Source organism: Carlito syrichta, unplaced genomic scaffold (assembly GCF_000164805.1).
Source record: "Carlito syrichta isolate Samal-C Ts95f unplaced genomic scaffold, Tarsius_syrichta-2.0.1 Scaffold313900, whole genome shotgun sequence".
Taxonomy (NCBI): domain Eukaryota; kingdom Metazoa; phylum Chordata; class Mammalia; order Primates; family Tarsiidae; genus Carlito; species Carlito syrichta.
In genome coordinates this window covers 358,964-378,822 of record NW_007257996.1, presented here as the reverse complement: position 1 = coordinate 378,822, position 19,859 = coordinate 358,964, and the positions used below count along the sequence as shown (strand labels likewise).

The 19,859-nt window shown below is 43.8% G+C and overlaps 1 protein-coding gene across 3 annotated transcripts in view; it reads left to right on the top strand.

The window, feature by feature from the left end:
• The window catches only part of CAMSAP1 (calmodulin regulated spectrin associated protein 1), a 65,905-nt gene that overhangs the window by 7,998 nt on the left and 38,048 nt on the right, over positions 1-19,859 (top strand). The window contains exons 3-4 of one of the 3 annotated variants that reach the window (XM_008070659.1): positions 16,976-17,056; positions 17,958-17,990. In XM_008070659.1, coding sequence (XP_008068850.1) covers positions 16,976-17,056; positions 17,958-17,990 — 114 coding nt within the window. Of the gene's footprint in view, positions 1-16,975; positions 17,057-17,954; positions 17,991-19,859 lie in introns of all 3 variants that reach the window. The other 2 variants (XM_008070658.1, XM_021718858.1) reach the window with 2 other exon arrangements.

Below are 19,859 nucleotides of genomic sequence, written 5' to 3'. Positions count from 1 at the left end.
CAGGGTAAGAGTGTGTATATAGTTTATTAATTTATTCTTGGGCTTTTCATGTTTTTGATTCTATTATAAATGGTGTTTCCCTAATTTCACTTTCCAGTTGTCTGTTACCAGTTTATAGAACTATAATTAATACTTTATATATTGACCTTGTATTTTGTGACCTTGCTAAACTTTATTAGTTCTAGTGGTATTTAAAAAATTCCTTAAGGTTTTGTACATACAAGATCATGATGTCTGTGATTAAAGTCACTTACACTTTCTAATCTTTTTTTTTTTTTCTTTTTTGAGTCAGAGTCTCACTCTGTTACCTAGGTTGGAGTTCAGTGGCATGCTCAAGACCACCATAGCCTCGAGCTGCTGGGCTCAGGCAATCCTTCCGCCTTAGCCTCCCAAGTAGCTGGGACTACAGGTGCATAACACCACGCCTGGCTAAGTTTTTGATTTATTGTAGAAACAAGGTCTCGCCATGTTGCCCAGGCTAGTCTTGAACTCCTGGACTCAGGCAGTCCTCTTGTCTCAGCCTCCCAAAGTGATGGGATTATAGGCATGAACTACTGCACCTGGCCTAATCTGTAATTTTTTTTTTTTTTTTAAGAAAGTAGGATTTATTGAGAGGACAGAAAAGCTCCCACAGTGGGAGGGGACTTGAAGGAGTTGCCCTGTACTTTTTCTCTTTTTGATAAAGAATAAATTATCTTTTATTTTTTGACCTTATTGCAGTGGTTCCTAACCTTTTTGGCAACAGGGACTGGTTTCCTGGAACATGACTGGATAGAGGAGATGGGGACAGGGGAGATGGTTTCCGGATGATTCAAACGCATTACATTTATTGTGCACGTTATTCCTATTATTATGTCATGATATATAATTAAATAATTATGCAACTCACCATAATGCAGAGTCAGCGGGAGCCCTGAACTTGCTTTCCTGCAACTAGACAGTTCCCTCTACGGGTGGTGGGAGACAGTGACACTTGAAGTGTGTTTGCTTGTGTCCAGTCTACTCCATAGTCTCATTTTGGTTGCTATCACTGCAGAAAACTCTGCTTCACAAAAATAGGATGTTGGAAATGGAAGTAGACTTTTCTTACCTTTTTTTTAAAAGTTTTCAAACAAAGTTTATTTAGAAAGTAAATTAGAGAGTGAGAGAGAGGAGGTTCACTTCCCCAAGGTAGGGGAGGAGGCCAAAGCTAAGAAAATATGGCAGCCATAGCTCAAAGAACACATGGCCTGGCCAGTGCTTAGCAAAACAATGGCTGAAGCAGGCCTTTCAGTGCATTTGTGGCATTCACAGGATTTTACTCTTTGACTTTAATCCAGAACATATGGAGATTTGAAGTTGTCTCCAAAATACTTTTAAGGCCATCATCATTTGTGATTTCAAGCAGTTGGATCCTCTTCTAGCACAAAGTTGATTCACCTGGCTTATTCACAGATGGGTCGCGGATCCATTCCTTCCCAGCGAGGGGGTATTTTGTGGTTGGAAAGTAATGTTCAAACTTTTGAAAGCTGAGCTAGGTGATGGTGTACCGGCTGGGAGAAAGCAAGCCCTGGCTCAGTCTCTTTCCAAATCTTTGCTAATGTTTGAAACATGTAAACAGTTCCAGTGCTCACTTATCGCCCCCATAATTCCAGTTTGGCTTTGAATGTACCCACTTCATCTGATGATTTGAATAGTTATCGTTCTTCCCTGAAGTGTGATGGGTTGAGCTCGTTGAGCAGGTTGAACCTGTCACACAGGTGAGCAAGGTTTGTGACCCATTCTGGGTCACTGAAATGTGCTGTCAGTGGTGACTCTTTTTCTTTTCCTCTGGAGTGGTTCTCATAACTCCAAAGCTCTGGCCAGTGATCTACCTTTAGAAAGCCACCTCATTTCTGTGTATAAGAGAAGACATGTGCTCTGCGTCTGTCTCCTCGCAGAGTTGCATGAGCAGATGTGAGTTAAGGGCCTGTTCTTTAATGTGGTTGATAATTTTAATCACATCCTGCAAAATGTTGATAAGTTCAGGTGATATTTTTCGGCTAGCCAGTATTTCTCTGTGGATGACACAGTGTGTAGACTCACTTGCAGAAGCAGCTTCTTTGACCCGAGTAGTGAAACCAGAAAGCTCTCCAGTCATGGCAGCTGCTCCATCTGTGCATATACTGACACAATATGACCAATTCAGTTTTCCTGATAGCTAACCATTCAAAGATTTGTATAGTTCTGCAACTGAAATGTAGCAGGAATCTACGAGGCTTTGCCAGGAAGCAGCCTTCATTCGTGCCAGCACTAGCTCAGTGGATGCGCATCCAAAGGCTGAGCTCAGAAGCAAGGCATTGCCTTGTATACTTTTTCTGTACACTGTAACCCCTTTGTTTCCCTTATAAGGTTATAATTTGGGCGGGGCTTGGTGGCTCAGCCTGTAATCCCAGCACTTTGGGCGGTCAAGGTGAGTGGATTGCCGGAGCCTGCAGGTTCGAGATCAGCCCGGGCAGGTTGTTGAGACTTCATCGCTAAATCCAAAATTAGCCGGATGTGGTAGGGCATGCCTATAGTTCCTGCTTATTTGGAAGGCTGAGGTGGAAGGATCGCTGGAATCCAGCAGGTCGATGCTGGGGTGGCCGTGAGTGTGCCACTGCACTCCATCCTGGGCAACGGAGTGAGACTCCAACTAAAAAAAAAAAAAAAGATTACAGTTTGGCATTCGTTTGATTGGATATTTTGTAGCTCAAGGCTGCATTACATGTTACACACTGATTGGTTTTACATAATCATTTCATTTGCATGTCCTATTTGCTGATTGGCTTATAAGATCACTATCCTGATTGGATTCTGCCAAAAGTTTGACATGTAGCCTGCCAAAGTGAAAAGCCCAGGGAAAGAGTGGTACGAAGAACCAAGAAGTAGCTTACTTTCCCTTTTCTGCTTGTTCACATGGGTTCCTGCCTCATTACCCCCTTTGATGCTCTTTTAGGGTCAAAGAGCATCGTCTTGGTTCGGGGCTGGTGTTGCCATAGCATCCTTACATGTGCTGGTGTTTTCCTCTCCACTGTCCCTTCGATGAGTTTGGAGATAGATCTTAAGACTAAAGGGACTAGACAGCGTAGAAGTAGGCATATTCCCACAATTACTAACACAGTTCCTATGAGAGTTTTGAGTCCTCCGAAGGTTGAGAACCATCCCCCACACAAGTTGCCAGGGTTCCAGGCTTTCCAGGTCTGAACAGGCACATGGGCTATTTTTCGAATATTGGTAGCTATATTAGTTACCGCTTTTTCATTGTTTTCTATTTGGAGACAATAGTCAGATTGGTTGAATTTTCTGCATACTCCTCCTCCTTCTGCTAGCAAGTAGTCTAAGGCCAAGCAGTTTTGATATATTGCTGCATGCATTTGGAACTGTTGTTTGGCTAGGAGTTCCAGGGCAGAGGCTGTTTGGTTAGTAATGATTTCCAGTACTGTCTGCAATCTAATGATGCAGTTAAGCATACATATAGGGGTTCGGTATCACCAACTTCCATCTTGTGCCCAAGTTGCAAGCCCATAAGTTTCAGTAATTCTCTGGGGAGGGCATTCATCTTCTCCCTATCTTTGTTCTCCCCCTAGTTCAAGAGACTGCCTAGCCCTTGTCTTTAGATTCTGGTAAAGGGGAACTAGTCCTTCATTTGTCTGATAGGGCAGGAGGAAGTATTCGGGTTGGATTATTCCAGTGGTACAAGTGCCCTCCCATTGGGTCGGAAGTTGAGTATAGGCTCTTTGTCCACATATCCAAAATAACCCATTGGGTGCCCTCCATATGTTAGGGTTATCAGAGGTGAGGTTATCCCAGCATCAGCCTATAATAGGGATACTGTGAAATGGGTTGGCCTTCTCAGAGGATGACTCAGTGCAGTTGGCTATAGTTGAGTTAGGATAGGGTTCATGACATTGAGGGAAGCTGGCCTTTATGGTGGGAGCCCAATACCAGGTGGGTGTATTTGGCCACCAGGTCGGGGTGGTAGAGTTTCAGGACAGTACTCTCTTACAGGGGATTTCCCCCACGCATGGTGTGTTAGTGCGCCCTGTCCTAATACATTCTTCCCCAGTTGCCTCAGAGGTAAGGACCCAACTTTGGGGCTGGTTGTCCTCCCAAGCAACTGTTGAATGATTCCACTGGAGGAGTTGGTAGCATTTAAACTGGTTCATTTCCAGGGCCATTCTTCACTCATGAGGCTCCCCCCCATAGACCCAACAATTGGTAACATTGAGTTCATGAGCAATTCTTTGAGCCAAATCTATAAAAAGATTTTTCCCTATGGTAGGGAGCTTTAGGTCTTGACCCAATTCCTTTTTTAGTGAATCATAAAAAGGATTGGGTTGTTTTGGTGGTGACGGCTTCAGGGCTAGCTGTTCTGTGACTCACCATACAGTTTCTTTGACTAGTTGGGCTTGAGCACGATCTTGGAAGCCTCCCCTATCTGAGGATCCTTTCTGCCTAAGATAAGTCCAGCAGACCCAACCGCTGATCAGTTCTCTACTTGGTTTGTTACAAGTATGCCCTGCCACATATTTACCTTTTACCCATCCCATCCAATAAGTTTTACCACTGTCAGTACAGAGAGGAGCACTAGTGTAACAGGCCACTGGATGGTGGGAATAGGTGCTGAAAGCCAATTGCTACTGCCCTTGGTAGAAAATTTTTTCTATGCAATGGTTGCATGGCAAGTGAGACCAGTTGCTCAAGGGGATACTTATAAGAAGTCCCATTAAAGTTTTTACAAGTTTGGTATACATCCTGATGTGCCAGGGACCCAGATTAATGAAAGGAGTCTTGACTAGAAGCAACTGATGATAGTAAAGTACCCCATCCAGAAGAGATAAAATAGTGCTATCAGTACCCTTGTGCCATGAGTTCGGCTGTCTGGAGTGACTGTTGCCAAACCTACAGAGCAAACCAAGGTAAGAATTACAGCAACACACACTAGCAAAGGATGATACCGCATTACAATGTACTGCAGTCCGTTCATTTGTCCAATGGTCGATTCCTCAGACTTCTGCCATGCATAGATTAGTCAGCTTCCGGAGTGACTTAAGCAGGGCTGTTGTCCTTTAGGGTCCTGGGACTACAGCTTGCTTCCTCCAGATAGTCAGCTTCCCTGGTGCGGATGGATCAGAAGTGCATTCTCAGTCTCAGAAGACCAGTTTCACTCTGCTGTGATGAATCCAGGGGTCTACCTCTGCTACCTTTATTGCAGTGGGGGTAGACAAAGTGACAGTAAACGGACCTCTCCAAAGAGGCCTTAAGGGCTGGGTGTTCCATTCCTTTACCCATACAGCATCTCCTGGCTTAAAGGGGTGAGCATCTGTGGTTAAGCTTATAGGCAACCACTCTTTAACCCAACAACGTATAGCAGTGAGAACCAAGCCAAGAGTCTGCATTGCTGTTTTAGAGCAAGATTATCCACCTCCTTTAAATCCCCCTTTATATCCTTAACAATGGGAGGAGGGTGCCCATAAAGAATTTCAGAAGGGGAGAACCCTGTTTGCTTAGTAGGACTAGATCTAATTCTTAACAAAGCAGGTGGCAACAGTTGATTCCAACATAGATGGGTTTTCTGGCATAGTTTACTTAGCTGCAACTTTAGAGTCCAGTTCATTTGCTTTACCTTTCTGGAACTTTGGGGGTGATAGACAGTGTATAACTTCCAAGTAATTCCTAAGCCTTTTGCCATTGACTATATTACCTCATTTACAAATGCTGGCCCATTGTCTGACCATATAGTGATTGGGATTACAAGTCAGGGAATGATTTCCTTTAGAAGTAGCCATGCCACTTCATGTGCCTTTTTGGTGTGGTTAGGAAAGTCTTCTACCCAACCTAAGAAAGTACATACAAAAACTAAGAGGTTATTTGTAGCCCCAGACCCAGGGAAGCTCAGTAAAGTTCACAACTATATTTTCAATCGGAGCCCCTCCAAAACTCTGTATTCTTGGGGAGATTCTAGGCCCCTGCTGCGGGTTGTTTTGGGCACACACTTTACATTGCTCACATACTGCCTGGGCTATGCTGGAGAGTCAGGGAACATAAAAGTGCAGGTCTAATGTGGTCTTGAGGGCTGACAGGCCCATATGGGTTTCCTGATGTAACTACTTAATGAAGGTGGGGGTCAAAGCCTCAGGGACGACTCGCCCATCCTTAAATTTCCACCGTAGGCCTGAAAGATAGTTCCCATCTTCCATTTTGAACCACGTCTACTTGTGCTGTGAATAATTAGGGACCCATTCTGTCAATGGACTTTGGAACAATGCTGCAGCAAAAGTTGCCAGCTTCATTGTTTCCTAGGAGGCCACAAGCTTTACCTCCCGGTCTGCCTTTCGGTTTCCTTGGGCGACCCTTGAGTCTGTCCTCTGGTGTCCCATGCAGTGCATAACTGTTACCTTCTTAGGGGTCCATACAGCTTCCAACGGTTCAAGAATTTCTTTCCTTTTTTTTTTTTTTGAGTTGGAGTCTCACTCTGTCGCCCAGACTAGAGTTCAGTGGCTGCTTCTGCCACCGCACCCTCGATCTGCTGGGCTCCGGCGATCCTTCCGCCTCAGCCTTCCAAGTAGCCGGAATTACAGGCATGCGCTACCACACCCGGTTGATGTTTTGATTTATTGTAGAGATGAGGTCTCACTGCCCAGGCGGGTCTCGAACCCACGGGCTCAGGCAATCCACTCACCTCAGCCTCCCAAAGGCACGGGATTACAGGCTGAGCCACTGAGCCTGGCAAGAATTTCTTTACCATACTTTATATCCTTGCCTCCTGAGTTGATCAGGCCCTTCTCCTTATAGAGAGCCCCATGTGTATGGAGGGTAGTAAAGGCATACTTAGAGTCAGTGTCCTAGATATGTTAGGGAGCCCCAGGCTGGGTGCACTAACAAGGGCTTACTTAATTTCCTCAAAGGCCTTTTCTTGCATTCTTTCCATTACATAGGCTCTCGTTCTCTCCTCTTTATAGCCTCATAGAGGGGTTTTGCCAGTATTGCATCGCCAGGGCTGTAGAAAGGGGTGGCGAGCCTGGCCATGTGGCTTCCACAATATTGGCTTGTCATGGGGAGAGGGGACCCACTGTTTGGGTTACTGCAGAATGCTCTGCCCCGGTATCTACCACGAAGTCAAGGGCCCAGTCCCCCATAGTCATTTGGAACATAGGCTCCGGGGGCCTAGCAAAATGGAGCCCAGGCTGTCCTAGTCTTCCCCATAATTCTCCATCATGATTAGGCCACCAAAATTACTCTCGGGGGCCACATGTGGTTGGAGTACAGGCCAGTATTGCCCACGAACCACCTGGCTTCTTCCTCTTCCCTGGGGAGCTGGATGAAAATCTTCCAGCTCCGGACATTCATTTTTCCAGTGCCTTCCTCGGAAACAGCATGCACATTGGTTTTGCCCTAATCTTATCACCAGGTGGGTAGCCTGTTTTGTTGGCCCCTCTGCTGGTCTTGACCCTGGCCTTGTCCTCAGACTCGTCCTGATGGGGTGACTCCCCGGGTATGTTGCTCTGCCAAGGCAGTGGCAAACAGGTCTACTTTCTTATTTTTTGTTCTGCTTCCCTTTGCGCCTCCTGGTCTCAGTTGACAAATTTCTTTATCACAACCTCTATCTATCAGCTGGCTAGCATTCATCCCAGCAAAGCCCTCCAACTTTTGTAACTTTGACCAGATGTCTCCCTGAGCGTGATTGACAAAGGCCACATTAGTCATTCTCTGATTTTCGGCTTTCTCTGTGTTGAAGGGAGTGCAGAGGTGAAATGCCTTGCATAGCCTCTCATAAAATTAGTTAGGACTTTCTTCGGGGGCCTTGGAGCACCTCTGAGGTTTTGCTCATGTTCATGGTCTTGTCCCCTTCTTCTCATACCACCCAAAGGGCCTCTTGATAGAGCTCAGCATTCGAAATTCATGGCCATCATTAGGGTCCCACTGGCAGTTTTCCTCAGGGAACTGATTCTGGCCATAGGCCTGAGCATTCATTGTCCCTGCAGGGATGTGCTCCTCTAACCTCTTTAAAGCAGCCTGAGTAATCTGGTGGCACTCTTCAGTGTTAAACAAAGCTAAAAGAAACTGGCGGCAATCAGTCCAAGGGGTATTTTGGGTGCCTTCAGGGAAGAGATGAATTCTGGGTGAGACCAGACCCTGGCATGGTCCCAGCTACAGCAAGTATGGGGGTGCAGGTGGCGGTGAGGGGTACAGTGGCATATAAGGCGGCAGCCTATCCCACCCCTTCGGCAAATCTCCGTCAGATGCAAGAGGAGGACAACCCAACCCTTCAATTCATGATTTAGCATAATAATCTCTAGTTAAACTTTCAGTTTTCTTGTCAAGACAGAAGGTCAAAGCCTTAGAAATGATCATAAGACCACTTTTGGTCAAGGAATTTGGGGATTGCAAATGTCTCACAAGTCTCTTGCAGGAAAAACCCCTCTGGACCCAAACCCCCAAGTTAATCTAATCAGCCCTTTGTGACCTATGTGACAGAGACCCCACCATGGCAGCAATCATGTGACTAACCCACCCACCTGCCTGCTGTCTATCACCTGACATCAATACTGCCCCTTTGTGATGACATGGAGCAGACCGCCACTTTATCACCTTAATGACCTTCCCCCATCAAAGGGAATGGTTAAAAGAACTCACCCACAAGCAGCCGTTTGCCATTGCCTTGCTAGACTGTAGTGTGGCCATATGCTCTTTGAGCTATGGCTGTCACCATGTTTCCTGACTTTGGCCCCCTCCCCCACCTTGGGGAGGTGAATCTTCTCTTTCTCTCTCTAATTTACTTTTAAATAAACTATATTTTCCAACTTCTGTGCAATTCTTTGCATCTTTCATGCAGTATCAGATCGTATCCCAGACATCCACACTCCCAGCGGGCCTGACTTAACATTCTGGAGGCCCTGCTGGGAGAGAGTGACCCTAACATTTTTGAAGGTCCCACTGAGATGACCCTAACATTTTTGGACATCTGCTGCTCTCTCACTCTTTGTCGTTCTCCTGTTTCACCAAGACCTGCCGCACTCTCTGTCCTCTCCAAAAGTCCTTAAATATACCCATTTTGTGGCCCTTTGAGGCCACGCTTGCCTCTGAGTGTTGATCCCCTTTCCAATCTATGAAAGATGAACTTTACTTCTTTTTACTTTCTTACTTGGTTGCAATCTTGCATTGTTCTTGCGGCATTGGCTCCAGCCCACCTTGCCTCAGATAACCTTTTCAGTTTTGATATGAGTCTGCAAGCAATGATTCATTATGGTCTCTGTGCAGTCAAACCTCACTGCTAATGTTAATCTGTATTTGCAGCTGCTCCCCAGTGCTAGCATCACTGCCTGAGCTCCGCCTCATATCATCAGGCATTAGATTCTCATAAGAAGCACGCAACCTAGATTCCTCGCATGAGCAGTTCACAGTAGAGTTTACACTCCTGTGAGAATCTAATGCTGTTGATCTGACAGTAGATGGAGCTTAGGCAGTAATGTGAATGATGGGGAGGGACTGTAAATACAGATAAAGCTCTGCTCATTCACCTGCTGCTCCTCCCTGCCATGAGGCTGGGTTCCTAACAGGCCATGGACTGGTACTGGTCTGTGGCCTGGGGTTTGGGACTCCTGTCTTATGGTACTGGTTAGGACCACTTATTGAGTATTGAGTAGAATTGGTGAAAGAAGACATTTTTGCTTGTACCTAATCTTAGGGAATAAACATTAACTTCATCACCATGAAGAGGATCTATGTTAGCTGTAATTTTTTCCTAGATGCCTTTTATTAGGAGTTCCTGTCTGTTCTTAGCATAGGGTATTTTCATGAATACGTATGAATTTGTCAAGTGCTTTTTCTATATTAAGAGGATTTATGGCTTTTCTTTTTTAGTCTGTTGGTACAGTGAGTTATGATAATTGATTTTTGAATGCTGAACCAACCTTCCATCCCCAGGACAAGTACAAATCAATTGTGATTCTTATTCCTTTTATGTGTTAATGGATTCAGTTTGCTATATATTGTTGATTTTTTACATCAGCATTCTTGGCAGATGTGGTCTGTAGCTTTTTTCTTCTTAAAGTGTATTTTTCTTGTTTTGGTATCAGTAATGCTGGGCTCAGAAAATGAGTTTGGAAGTATTTCCTCCTGTTTTGTCTAGTAGTTTGTGTATCACTCTTTTTTTTTTTTGGTCTTGGATGGAATTTACTAGAGCCAGCTAGAACTAGAGTTCTCTTAGTGGGGGGATTTTAATTATGAATTTAATTTCTTTAATATACATGTAAGGTCTTTAGTGTGTCTGTTTTGGTAATTTGTAACTTTCCAAGGATATCAATTTTACTTAAGTTGTTGAATTTATTGACTTTATAAAGTTCACAATATTTCTTTATTATCCTTTTAATGTATCTGTGATCTGTAGTGATATAGCCACTCTTTTTTTCCCTGATGTTAGTAATTTTTTCCCCCTTCCCTCTATTGGTCTGATTTATAAACTTTATTTAAAAAATCTATATTTAATTTTTATTGATTTTTCTCTATTGCTTAACATTTAATTTCCTTTTCCTTTATTTTTTTTTCTGTTTATCTTGAATTTAATTTGCTCTCCATGTCTTGTTTGTTGAAGTAGAGGGATAATTCATTGAAACCTTTTTTATTTGTAATACAAGCATATAGTAAAGCTGTCCAGTTCTCTTTGAGCAGTGCTTTAGCTGTGCTCTGGACACTTTCATAGGTGTTTTTCATCATTATCTATAAAGATACTTTCTTTTTCTCTTTTTATTTTAAAGATGTGAGGTATAATTCAGGGTTAGGTATACAAACGTTGATTACGCAGGTACCCTTATTGATGAGATGTGCCCCTCCCTCCCCTAGCAGTTTCCCTCAACTGCCAATCTCCCCCGCTCCCCTGGCAGTTTCCCACTAATGCCAATCCCTTTCTTATAGTATTATGATAATTGTTCAAGGTCTGCTTGTGAGTGAGAACATATGGTACCCTGTTCTTTGTTTCTGTGACAGGTCACTGAGTATGATCGACTTATAAAGATATTTTCTATAAAGTATTTTCAGCTTTACTTGTGGATTTTTGTTTTATCAATGGGTTGTCAGAAGTCTGAAGTTTAATTTCCAGATATTTGAAGAAGGGCTTAGATATGTTTTTGTATTTTGATTTCTGACTTAATTCTATGGTCAGAGAACATATCCTGTGTGATTTCAGTCCTTCTAAACCTCCTGAAATTTATTTCATGGTCCACCATATGTCCTAAACCGAAGATGTTTCATGTATGCTTGACGTTAATATGTCTTATAAGTGTCCGTGTGAATTGCTGTTTGTGGTGTTGTGTCCCCGTAGTGCTTTTTCTGTCTTTGGTCCCATTGGTCAGTTATTCTGAGAGGAGAGTGGAAATCTCCAACTGTAAGTTTATTGGTCTCATCTTTTAGTTATGTCAGTTTTCGCTTTGTATATTTTCCAAGTCTATTATTAAGCTTCCATACATTTAAGATGTCTGTATCTCTTAATGAATTAACCCTTTTGTCTTCTAAGATGTCTTTCTGAATCCTGGTGATAATTCTTGTCCCAAATCATTACTATTGATAGAGCTGTCCCAGCTTGCTCATGAACAGTGGTTCCTTCCCTTCACTTTTAACCTCCTGTTTTTAATGGTTGTCTAGTAGACGTTGTATAGCTGGTCTTGCCTTTGTATTGGTCTTAGAATCTCTGTCTTATTGTTGGAGTGTTTAGATGATTACAGGTAACATGATCCATATGGCTGGATTTTGCCATCTTGTCTAATTCTGTTTCTCTCCTTTCTCTGTCTTTCCTCTTTTCTGATTGGGTTTCGACTGAGTACTTTTTGTAGCCCATCTTACCTCCAGTGTTTTGTAGGGGTTACTTTGGGTTACCATGCATATCTTTAGGTGGTCAGGTAATGGAAGAAAGTCTTTCCCTGTTGACCTTTGTAGTGCTCTTGTTATTAATTTCACTCCAACCTCAAATGTGCTGGTTTGGCTTTCTTTTATCTTTTGAAGTAGTTTAAAATTGAGGACAAAAGTCATTGTTCAAGGTCTGCTTATGAGTGAGTATTTACCCACATATTTTCCATTTTTGTTGTTCTTCATTTCTTTGTATATAGATCGAGGGTATTAAACTTTTTGGTCTCAATACCTCTTTACACTCTTAAAAATTACTGTAGACCTCTAAGGACATGTTTGCCATACTAGAAATTGAAAATAAGAAAAAAATTTAAAATATTTATTTAAAGTAGCAACAAACTAATTTCATATTAATATTAATAATGGTTTAGTGAAAAATAACTTTTTCAAAATAAAAAAGTAGGTGGCAGTATTTTATAATTGCATATGTTTCTTTACTGTCCAGCTTACTAGAAGACAGCTGGATTCTCCTACCGGCTTTTGCATTTAATCTGTTACAGTATGTTGTTTTTATTGAAGTACATGAAGAAAATCTGGATTCATACAGATAAATATTTGAAAAAGGGGGAAATATTTTCATAATGTTTAGAGGTAAGTATTCTCATCTCTTCTTAATACTACACCAAAACTTGACAAGCAGCAGTTTCCCAAAGATTAATTACAATGTGGAATTTGAAACCATCATCAATTAACTTTCTAAATGATTGAAATGGACTTCATGTGCCATAAAACTCACTATGTTTTAAGTGTATAATTCAATTGTTTTTAATGCATTCATAAGACTATATAGCTGCCATCACTATTTAGTTCCAGAACATTTTTATTACTCCAAGGAATTCTGTCCCCCACAACCATCACCCCCTACTCCAACCTGTGTAGATGTAGCCCAGTCTGCTTCCTGTCTCTGCCTTTGCCCAGTCTGGGCATTTTTATAAATGAAACCACACAGCACGTGGTCTTTCTTGTCTGACTTCTATCATTGCATTTGGTGTTTCTAGGGCTAGTCCATGTTTTTTTTTTTTGTTTTTTTTTTTGAGTTGGAGTCTCACTCTGTCGCCCAGACTGGAGTGCAGTGGCCGCTCCCAGCCACCGCAGCCTCCACCTGCTGGGCTCCGGCGATCCTTCCACCTCAGCCTTCCGAGTAACCGGAATTACAGGCATGCGCTACCACGCCCAGCTGATTTTTTGATTTATTGTAGAGATGAGGTCTCACTGCCCAGGTGGGTCTCGAACCCGTGGGCTCAGGCAATCCACTCACCTCAGCCTCCCAAAGGTGCGGGATGACAGGCTGAGCCACCGAGCCCGGCCTAGTCCATGTTTTAACCTGTGTCAGTACCTCACTCCTTTTCATGGCTGAGTGATGCTTCATCCTACAGTTACATTTTGTTTATCCAGTCATCAATTGATAGACATTTGTGTTGTTTGCACTTTGTGGATATTGTGAATAATGCCACATTTTTGTTTTTTTTTTCTGAGTTGGGGAATCTCACTCTATTGCCCAAGCTGAAGTGCAGTGGCATGATCTCAGCTAACTGCAGCCTTCAACTCCTGAGTTTGAGAGATCTTCCTGTGTCAGCCTCTTGAGTATTTGGGACTACATACACATACCACCACGTCCAGCTGATTATTCAAATTTTTTTGTAGAGATGAGATTTTGATATGTTGCCCAGGCTGATCTCAGACTCCTGGGCTCAAGCGGTCTTCCCACCTAGGCCTCCCAACATGCTAGGATTACAGGTGTGAGCCACTGAATTCACCCATACTGTGTTATATTAAAATCCACTTATCTTTCTTGCATTCTTCCTGGGTCTTTTACTCACCTATTATTTTGCAATAACATGCCTTGGTCATTTGGATACTTGTCTCACTGAATTCTGTAGATCTTTCAAATGTCACATTTCATGACACAGTTTCAAAGATTATATTCATTAATACTGCTGCCAATCTTATCAGAAAAGCCATTATATATTAGGACACTGTCTAGCTTTGGTGGCAGAAACAAGTTTTCCAAAATTTTGATTTCTGTCTGAAATTCATATGGTACCACTGGAAACAAATAGTTGTTTTCCTAAGTGCCAGACTTGGTTTTCTGTGTATTGTGTTAAGAACACTTCATTGATTGTAATAGTGCTTCCATGTGTGCACCTCTGGATGGTTGCAGTGTGGTGATTCAGCTGCCAGCTCAGCTGCTTGGGGTGTGTCCCCACAGTTACTGCTGTCCTTTGGCGCACAGTAGGAGTGCTTGGTGCCTCCTGACCATGTGGTCACACAGAGTGCACAGAAATTGTATTGAAGGGCTGAGGTTCACTGATATGGGTATGACTTTTATTGCCTCATCAAGAGTCTGAAGTGAAGTTGGCTTTTTTAAACTTCAGGAGTCAGTGAAGAAGACTCTGGTGAGGTCAGGGCTACTGGATGCTGGGGTGTCCATAACTTTACGCTGTGGCACTGCACCGTTGATGCAGATGGCAGTGCATGAGGAGGTGTTTTCATGGAAATCATTTTGACTGTATTTGGTTCCTGGAGGTGTCTTAGATTCCCAGGACTTCAGGCCACACTTTGAGAATCACTGGGAGCAAGGTCTGCATTGCTTTCCCCCAGCCTACTTGGCTTCTTTCAGTATTATGTGTATAGGTAGCTCTGCTGTGTTCTCTCAGCTTTTTACTTTTCTGAAAAAGGTTTTATTTTGCTTCTACTTTCCAGAGATATTACAGCTGGGTATGGAAGTCCAGGTGGGTCTTCAGGTGAAGATGGAGCTCTTTCTGCTGTGCTGCTGGGGTCCTGTGTGGGTTGGGTGGGCTGAACTGATTGTTCTTGCCTCCACTCTGTTCTTTAGAATTCAGCACTTTCAGCTCATCCTCTTGTCTGCAGTCCATCTCTACCTCAGGGGGTGTCTTGGGGTCTCTGGAGGTCTCTGCCTGGCATCTGTTTTCCCCATGCTGGCCTCACTGGGAGTTCCATGGGCTCTGTGGCTTAGCTTCCTCTCTGTTTTTCTGTCTTTCTTGTGGATTCTTTTTTTTTTTAAACATCTTTTAAAAAAAATTGTGGGGTACAGTTAAGGGTTAGGTATACAAATATACATCATTTAGGCACCCTTGTTGATAAGGGGTGTCTCCCTGTCCTGTGGATTCTAAGGCTTATATTTTCTTTTCTATGTAGTTTTGACAGGGATCAGAGATATAGGCAGATGTTTAGTCTCCTAGATTTTTATTTAAATATTTATTTAATACTTAAATAAATATATTTCTGTATTTAATATATATTTTATAATATATAAGTTTATTAAAAATGTATAACAAATTTATCATATGTATGTAAATATATATTTAAAAAAATATATTATTACATTTATACTTATATTTTCCTTTAAGATGTTTATTTCATCAGAATTTTCAAATTGCATTTTAAGAAGAGTATAATTTTACATAGTACTTTAAAAATGGTTTCTACTGCTGGGCTCGGTGACTCAGCCTGTAATCCCAGTGCTTTGGGAGGCTGAGGTGAGTGGATTGCCTGAGCCTGCGGGTTCAAGACCATCACTGGTAACTCGGTGAGACCTCATCTCTACTAAATTTTTTTAAAATGGTTTTTACTTTCATCCAAAAATATGACTGTTTGTTTCATGTTGTATGTTGGCACTCTCATTTTCTTGATTTGGTTTTTTTTTGAGTTGGAATCTTACTCTGTTGCCCAGGCTGGAGTGCAGTGGCATGCTCATGGCAACCCCAGCATTGACCTGCTTGTCTCCGGTGACCTTTTGGCCTCAGCCTTCTAAGTAACCGAAACTTCCGGCATGAGTTACCATGCCTAGCTAATTTTTTTAAACGATGTTATTGTAGAGAGGAGGTTTCGCTAAGTTGCCCGGGCTGGCGATAAACCCACAGACTCAGGCAATCCACTCAGCTTGGCCTCCTGAAGTGCCGGGATTACAGGCTGAGCCATTGATCCTGGCTTTTTTTTTTTTAAAGACAGAATCTCGCTACGTTCCCCAAGCTGACCTCGAACTCCTGGGCTCAAGTGATCATCCTGCCTTGGCCTCCCTCCCAAGTAGCAGGGATTACAGGTGCACTCCATCACACCCATTCCCAATAACTGTTTTTTTTTTTGTTTTGTTTTTTGTTTTTGAGTTGGAGTCTCACTCTGTCGCCCAGATTGGAGTGCAGTGTTCGCTCCCGGCCACCGCAGCCTCGACCTGCTGGGCTCCGGCGATCCTTCCGCCTCAGCCTTCCGAGTAGCCGGAATTACAGGCATGCGCTACCATGCCCGGCTGATTTTTTGATTTATTGTAGAGATGAGGTCTCGCTGCCCAGGCGGGTCTCGAACCCGCGGGCTCAGGCAATCCACTCACCTCAGCCTCCCATAGGTGCGGGATTATAGGCTGAGCCACTGAGCCCGGCCCAATAACTGTTTTAATTATACTTACAAACAGGTTATGGATTTATTTGTCCTTTTTTCTGCTTTCTAAATCATTGATTTTTTTTACATTTATCTACATTGATTTTTTTCCCTTTGTCTTTTTCTTAGTTTTAAAAGTTTTTTTCTCTTCTTGATTTGCATGATCTGTTTTCTTGTTTAATGATAAAACATTCAGATCTGTTCCTTTTTATTTGATTATAGGTTTTGCCATATCCCTTTAGGCATTGGTTGGTATTTTTCTCCATATTTTTAATTATACTTTTGATACTGGGTTAATAATTATAGGTGAAGATAGTTAAATTTCTAAGAGCTTGTATTATAATTTTTATTCAGTGTGAGTTTTATAAAGTCTGGATGTATGACCTTTTACAAGTGGGGCTGTTTACTGATTTGTCTCAGCCTGGCTGTTTTAGAAGTGGCATATGCTTAGTGAGTGCACACTGCTGGACCCAGCAATTCTGCTGTGTGGTGAGAGAGAAACATCACTAGCATTTGGGAGGTCTGAGTGACTAGTGGGCCTATCAGACAGCGAGTCTGTTTGCACCTGTGTCTAGGGGGCAGGGCTGAAACGGTAAGGAAGGATCTCTGGGTGAAGTGGGGACATGGATCCTAGCATGGGAAAACACTGCCTTGTTAACGCATTTTTCTTCCACTTTAGGTAAATCTTAAAATGAGAGAGATAACAGAGAAAGAAGTTAAATTAAAACAGCAGTTATTGGAAAGTCCAGCTCATCAAAAGGTAAAGGGTTCATTTAATTTTTCTGGAATGCACTAAGTAATGTTGTACTAAGCTAATGTTGGTCCTGGTTATATTACTTATTACTACTTCTTTATTTATTTTTACTAAGAAGCCAGCCTCTTGGCTCACCTTTGGGCTGATTCTCTGCCTCAGTGAGAGGTGACCATAGCAGCCTGTCCCCATCTCTCCCGGAAGGGACTGTGGGAGGGCGAGGGGTGTGCTGAGGAATCTGGAAGCTCGGGGCACAGGGCTTTCCTGGGAGCTTCAGAAGTCACAAATGAGGAGAAAGCTGTCTGTTGCCAGAGTAACCTTGACAAGTCCTTAAACGGCCCATGAGGAACCATGGCATGTCTGTGCGCCCTGTGCCATGTATCTCATGAAGTGGTCCCATGGTATGCCACTAGTCTTTTTCTTCCTCTGACATTGTTTTCTCTTTTGCCAAGTGCGTGTGTGACTGAATCCCCTCAGTTAAATGCAACGCAAGGTGCGGCCTGACCGTCTGTGCGGTTTTGCTGTGAGAGGGTCATGTGCCCTCCTCCCCTATGCCCTCCCCAGCCCCTTGTACCTTCCTCCGCAGCTCTAAGCATCGAGCCTCCTCCGTGCCCTCAGATGGACATGTTAGGCACAGACCCGCCCCACCCCTAGCTGGAGCTGACAGCCTGTCTTCTGGTGTTCCACCTGTACCGAGTTCCCTGTGCCCTTTGCTACTGCAGAGGGGAGCATGTCGGTGACTGCAACCTTCTACCTTAGCTCCCTGGTAGCCCCGTCCTGGCCATGTGCACCTGGAAGGTGTTAGAGGCTCTCCTGCCTCTGCTGGGATGCCGTGGGGAGGGGTCTCCTGTGTCCACACGTGGCTGTTGTGCTGATGCTCCTCTCCTGCCTTCTCTCTCCTCCCAAGCAGTCTCCCTCCAAGTGGTATTGGAAGTTAGTACCCGTAAGTGACCACAGCCACAGCTGCCATCTCCAGAGCCATCATGTTTCGATCACTTGCTTTCATTAAAACCACTTGTATCCAGAACTGGATTTTTGTTTGTAAATGTCCATCTTGGGGTTGTTTTGACACTTTTATAAAGTACCAGTGCTGGCCTAATCTGAGCTGGTTGGCTTTGTCATGTGGCGCTTTGGAACCATGAGTTGCATTTTGCCCTCAGTTACTTCAAAGTGGCAGTGTGCACATAAATGTCAGGGTGCAGTCTCTTTTCTAGTAGACACCAGAAGGAATAGCGAGGGATCTAGCTGCCCAAGTCGCTCTTCTGTGTTGTTTTCTGATGCTGCCTTGCCTGACTCTGGCATCAGCATGACATCTGTTAATGCCCATGAGCTGCGTGGTCAGTTAGGCAGAGGGGCTGGTGAGAGGCTGGTTAGTGGGCGCAGAGAAGAGCCCTCACTGGGTCTCAGGTTCCCGTCTTCCTCCCTGTGTGATGTGGCCACTCCTGCGGCCTTGAGCTGCCCAAAATGGAAGGACATGCCCTTGTGCCACAGGGGTCTGAGTTAGGTCAGTGCAGACACAAGATTTCTGGAGTCCAGTGTGAACTCTCACATAAAGAGAAAAATTGAAAACCAGTGATTTGGTTTTCCAGCCTAACCATGCCGCACCTGGTGGCCCACTCTGGAAGCAGAGCCAGTGTCCCTGGTTCCCGGGGAGGAAGTCCCGGTGTGCCCACTGTGGCCTTCACGGGAACTTCTGGGCATGTGCCTTTTGGCAGGTGGTCTTATGTGTGCCCCTTTAATCGCCTGTGCTCTTTAGTCACATTGTTGGCTGAGTTCTGTCATAAGGGGGATAGCCGTGAATGGACGCTGGCGAGTGGGATCCGTTTGAGCAGTAATATCTCCTGCTTCGTAGCTGGTGGATCATTGTGCTTCTCTTTGTGTAATATGTTAGTAAGAAAGAAGAAGAAAGCATTTAAGTGAATATTTATGGTTCTTTCAACTTCGTGTCTCCTGAAAGCTAAAGAGCGAAATATGAAGGCAATCTCGTGACTTGTTGAGGGCTCCAGAACCCAGCTGTCCCACGGAGCAAGGTTTCAGCGGAGGGTTTTATACAAACAGAAGTGTGACCAAGAGCAGTGTCCCTTATAGCTTCCTTTCTTAGCCAGTTTACAGCTGTAACTGTCCTGCTGCATTGTGCAGCACATAGGCTGGGGAGGGCGAGCACGGGAAGGCCTGGGCAGCTCGGAGGTGCAGAGGTTCTGCATAGCCCAGAGGATGAAACTCTGGCTTGCAAGGAACTACACGCGCTCCCGGACCCTCATAGTTCCTTCCACTCACGCCATCCATCTGTACTCAAGACTCCATTTGCTTTACTGCATGCCGCGGTCACCCTCGTGTTGTGTCCCGTGGAAGCCTGGCCTGGCGCATGCCGTGGTGCACTGCATGCTGGAGCCCGTGGAATTTGCACGTGTGGTACAGTATGAGGCGGGTCACGTGTGGTAGTGTCCGTGGGCTCCGAGAAACAAGTTCAAGTGGGTGTCGAAACAATTTATTGATATAAAAGAGGGCTTATTGCTAAATTTAAGGGAACATTAGGAATGTTTTGTGTTAAACATCAATATTGATTGTTCTACACTATACCTATTGACATGACAACTTGAAATTATAGATTCTAGAGACAATTTTTCCTGGAGTTGAACTCAGCTGCATAACTTGCAGAAGTCGATACTTTTTATGGTAGACTGCTGGTGTTCTTCCTAGAGTTGGATTGTGTATTTTTCCCCAGGGAGACAATGTGACTGACAGGAAACGCCGCATCTTAACACTGTCTCGTAGATGTTAATGCAGAACGCTTCAGCGTGTGGGTCTTGGC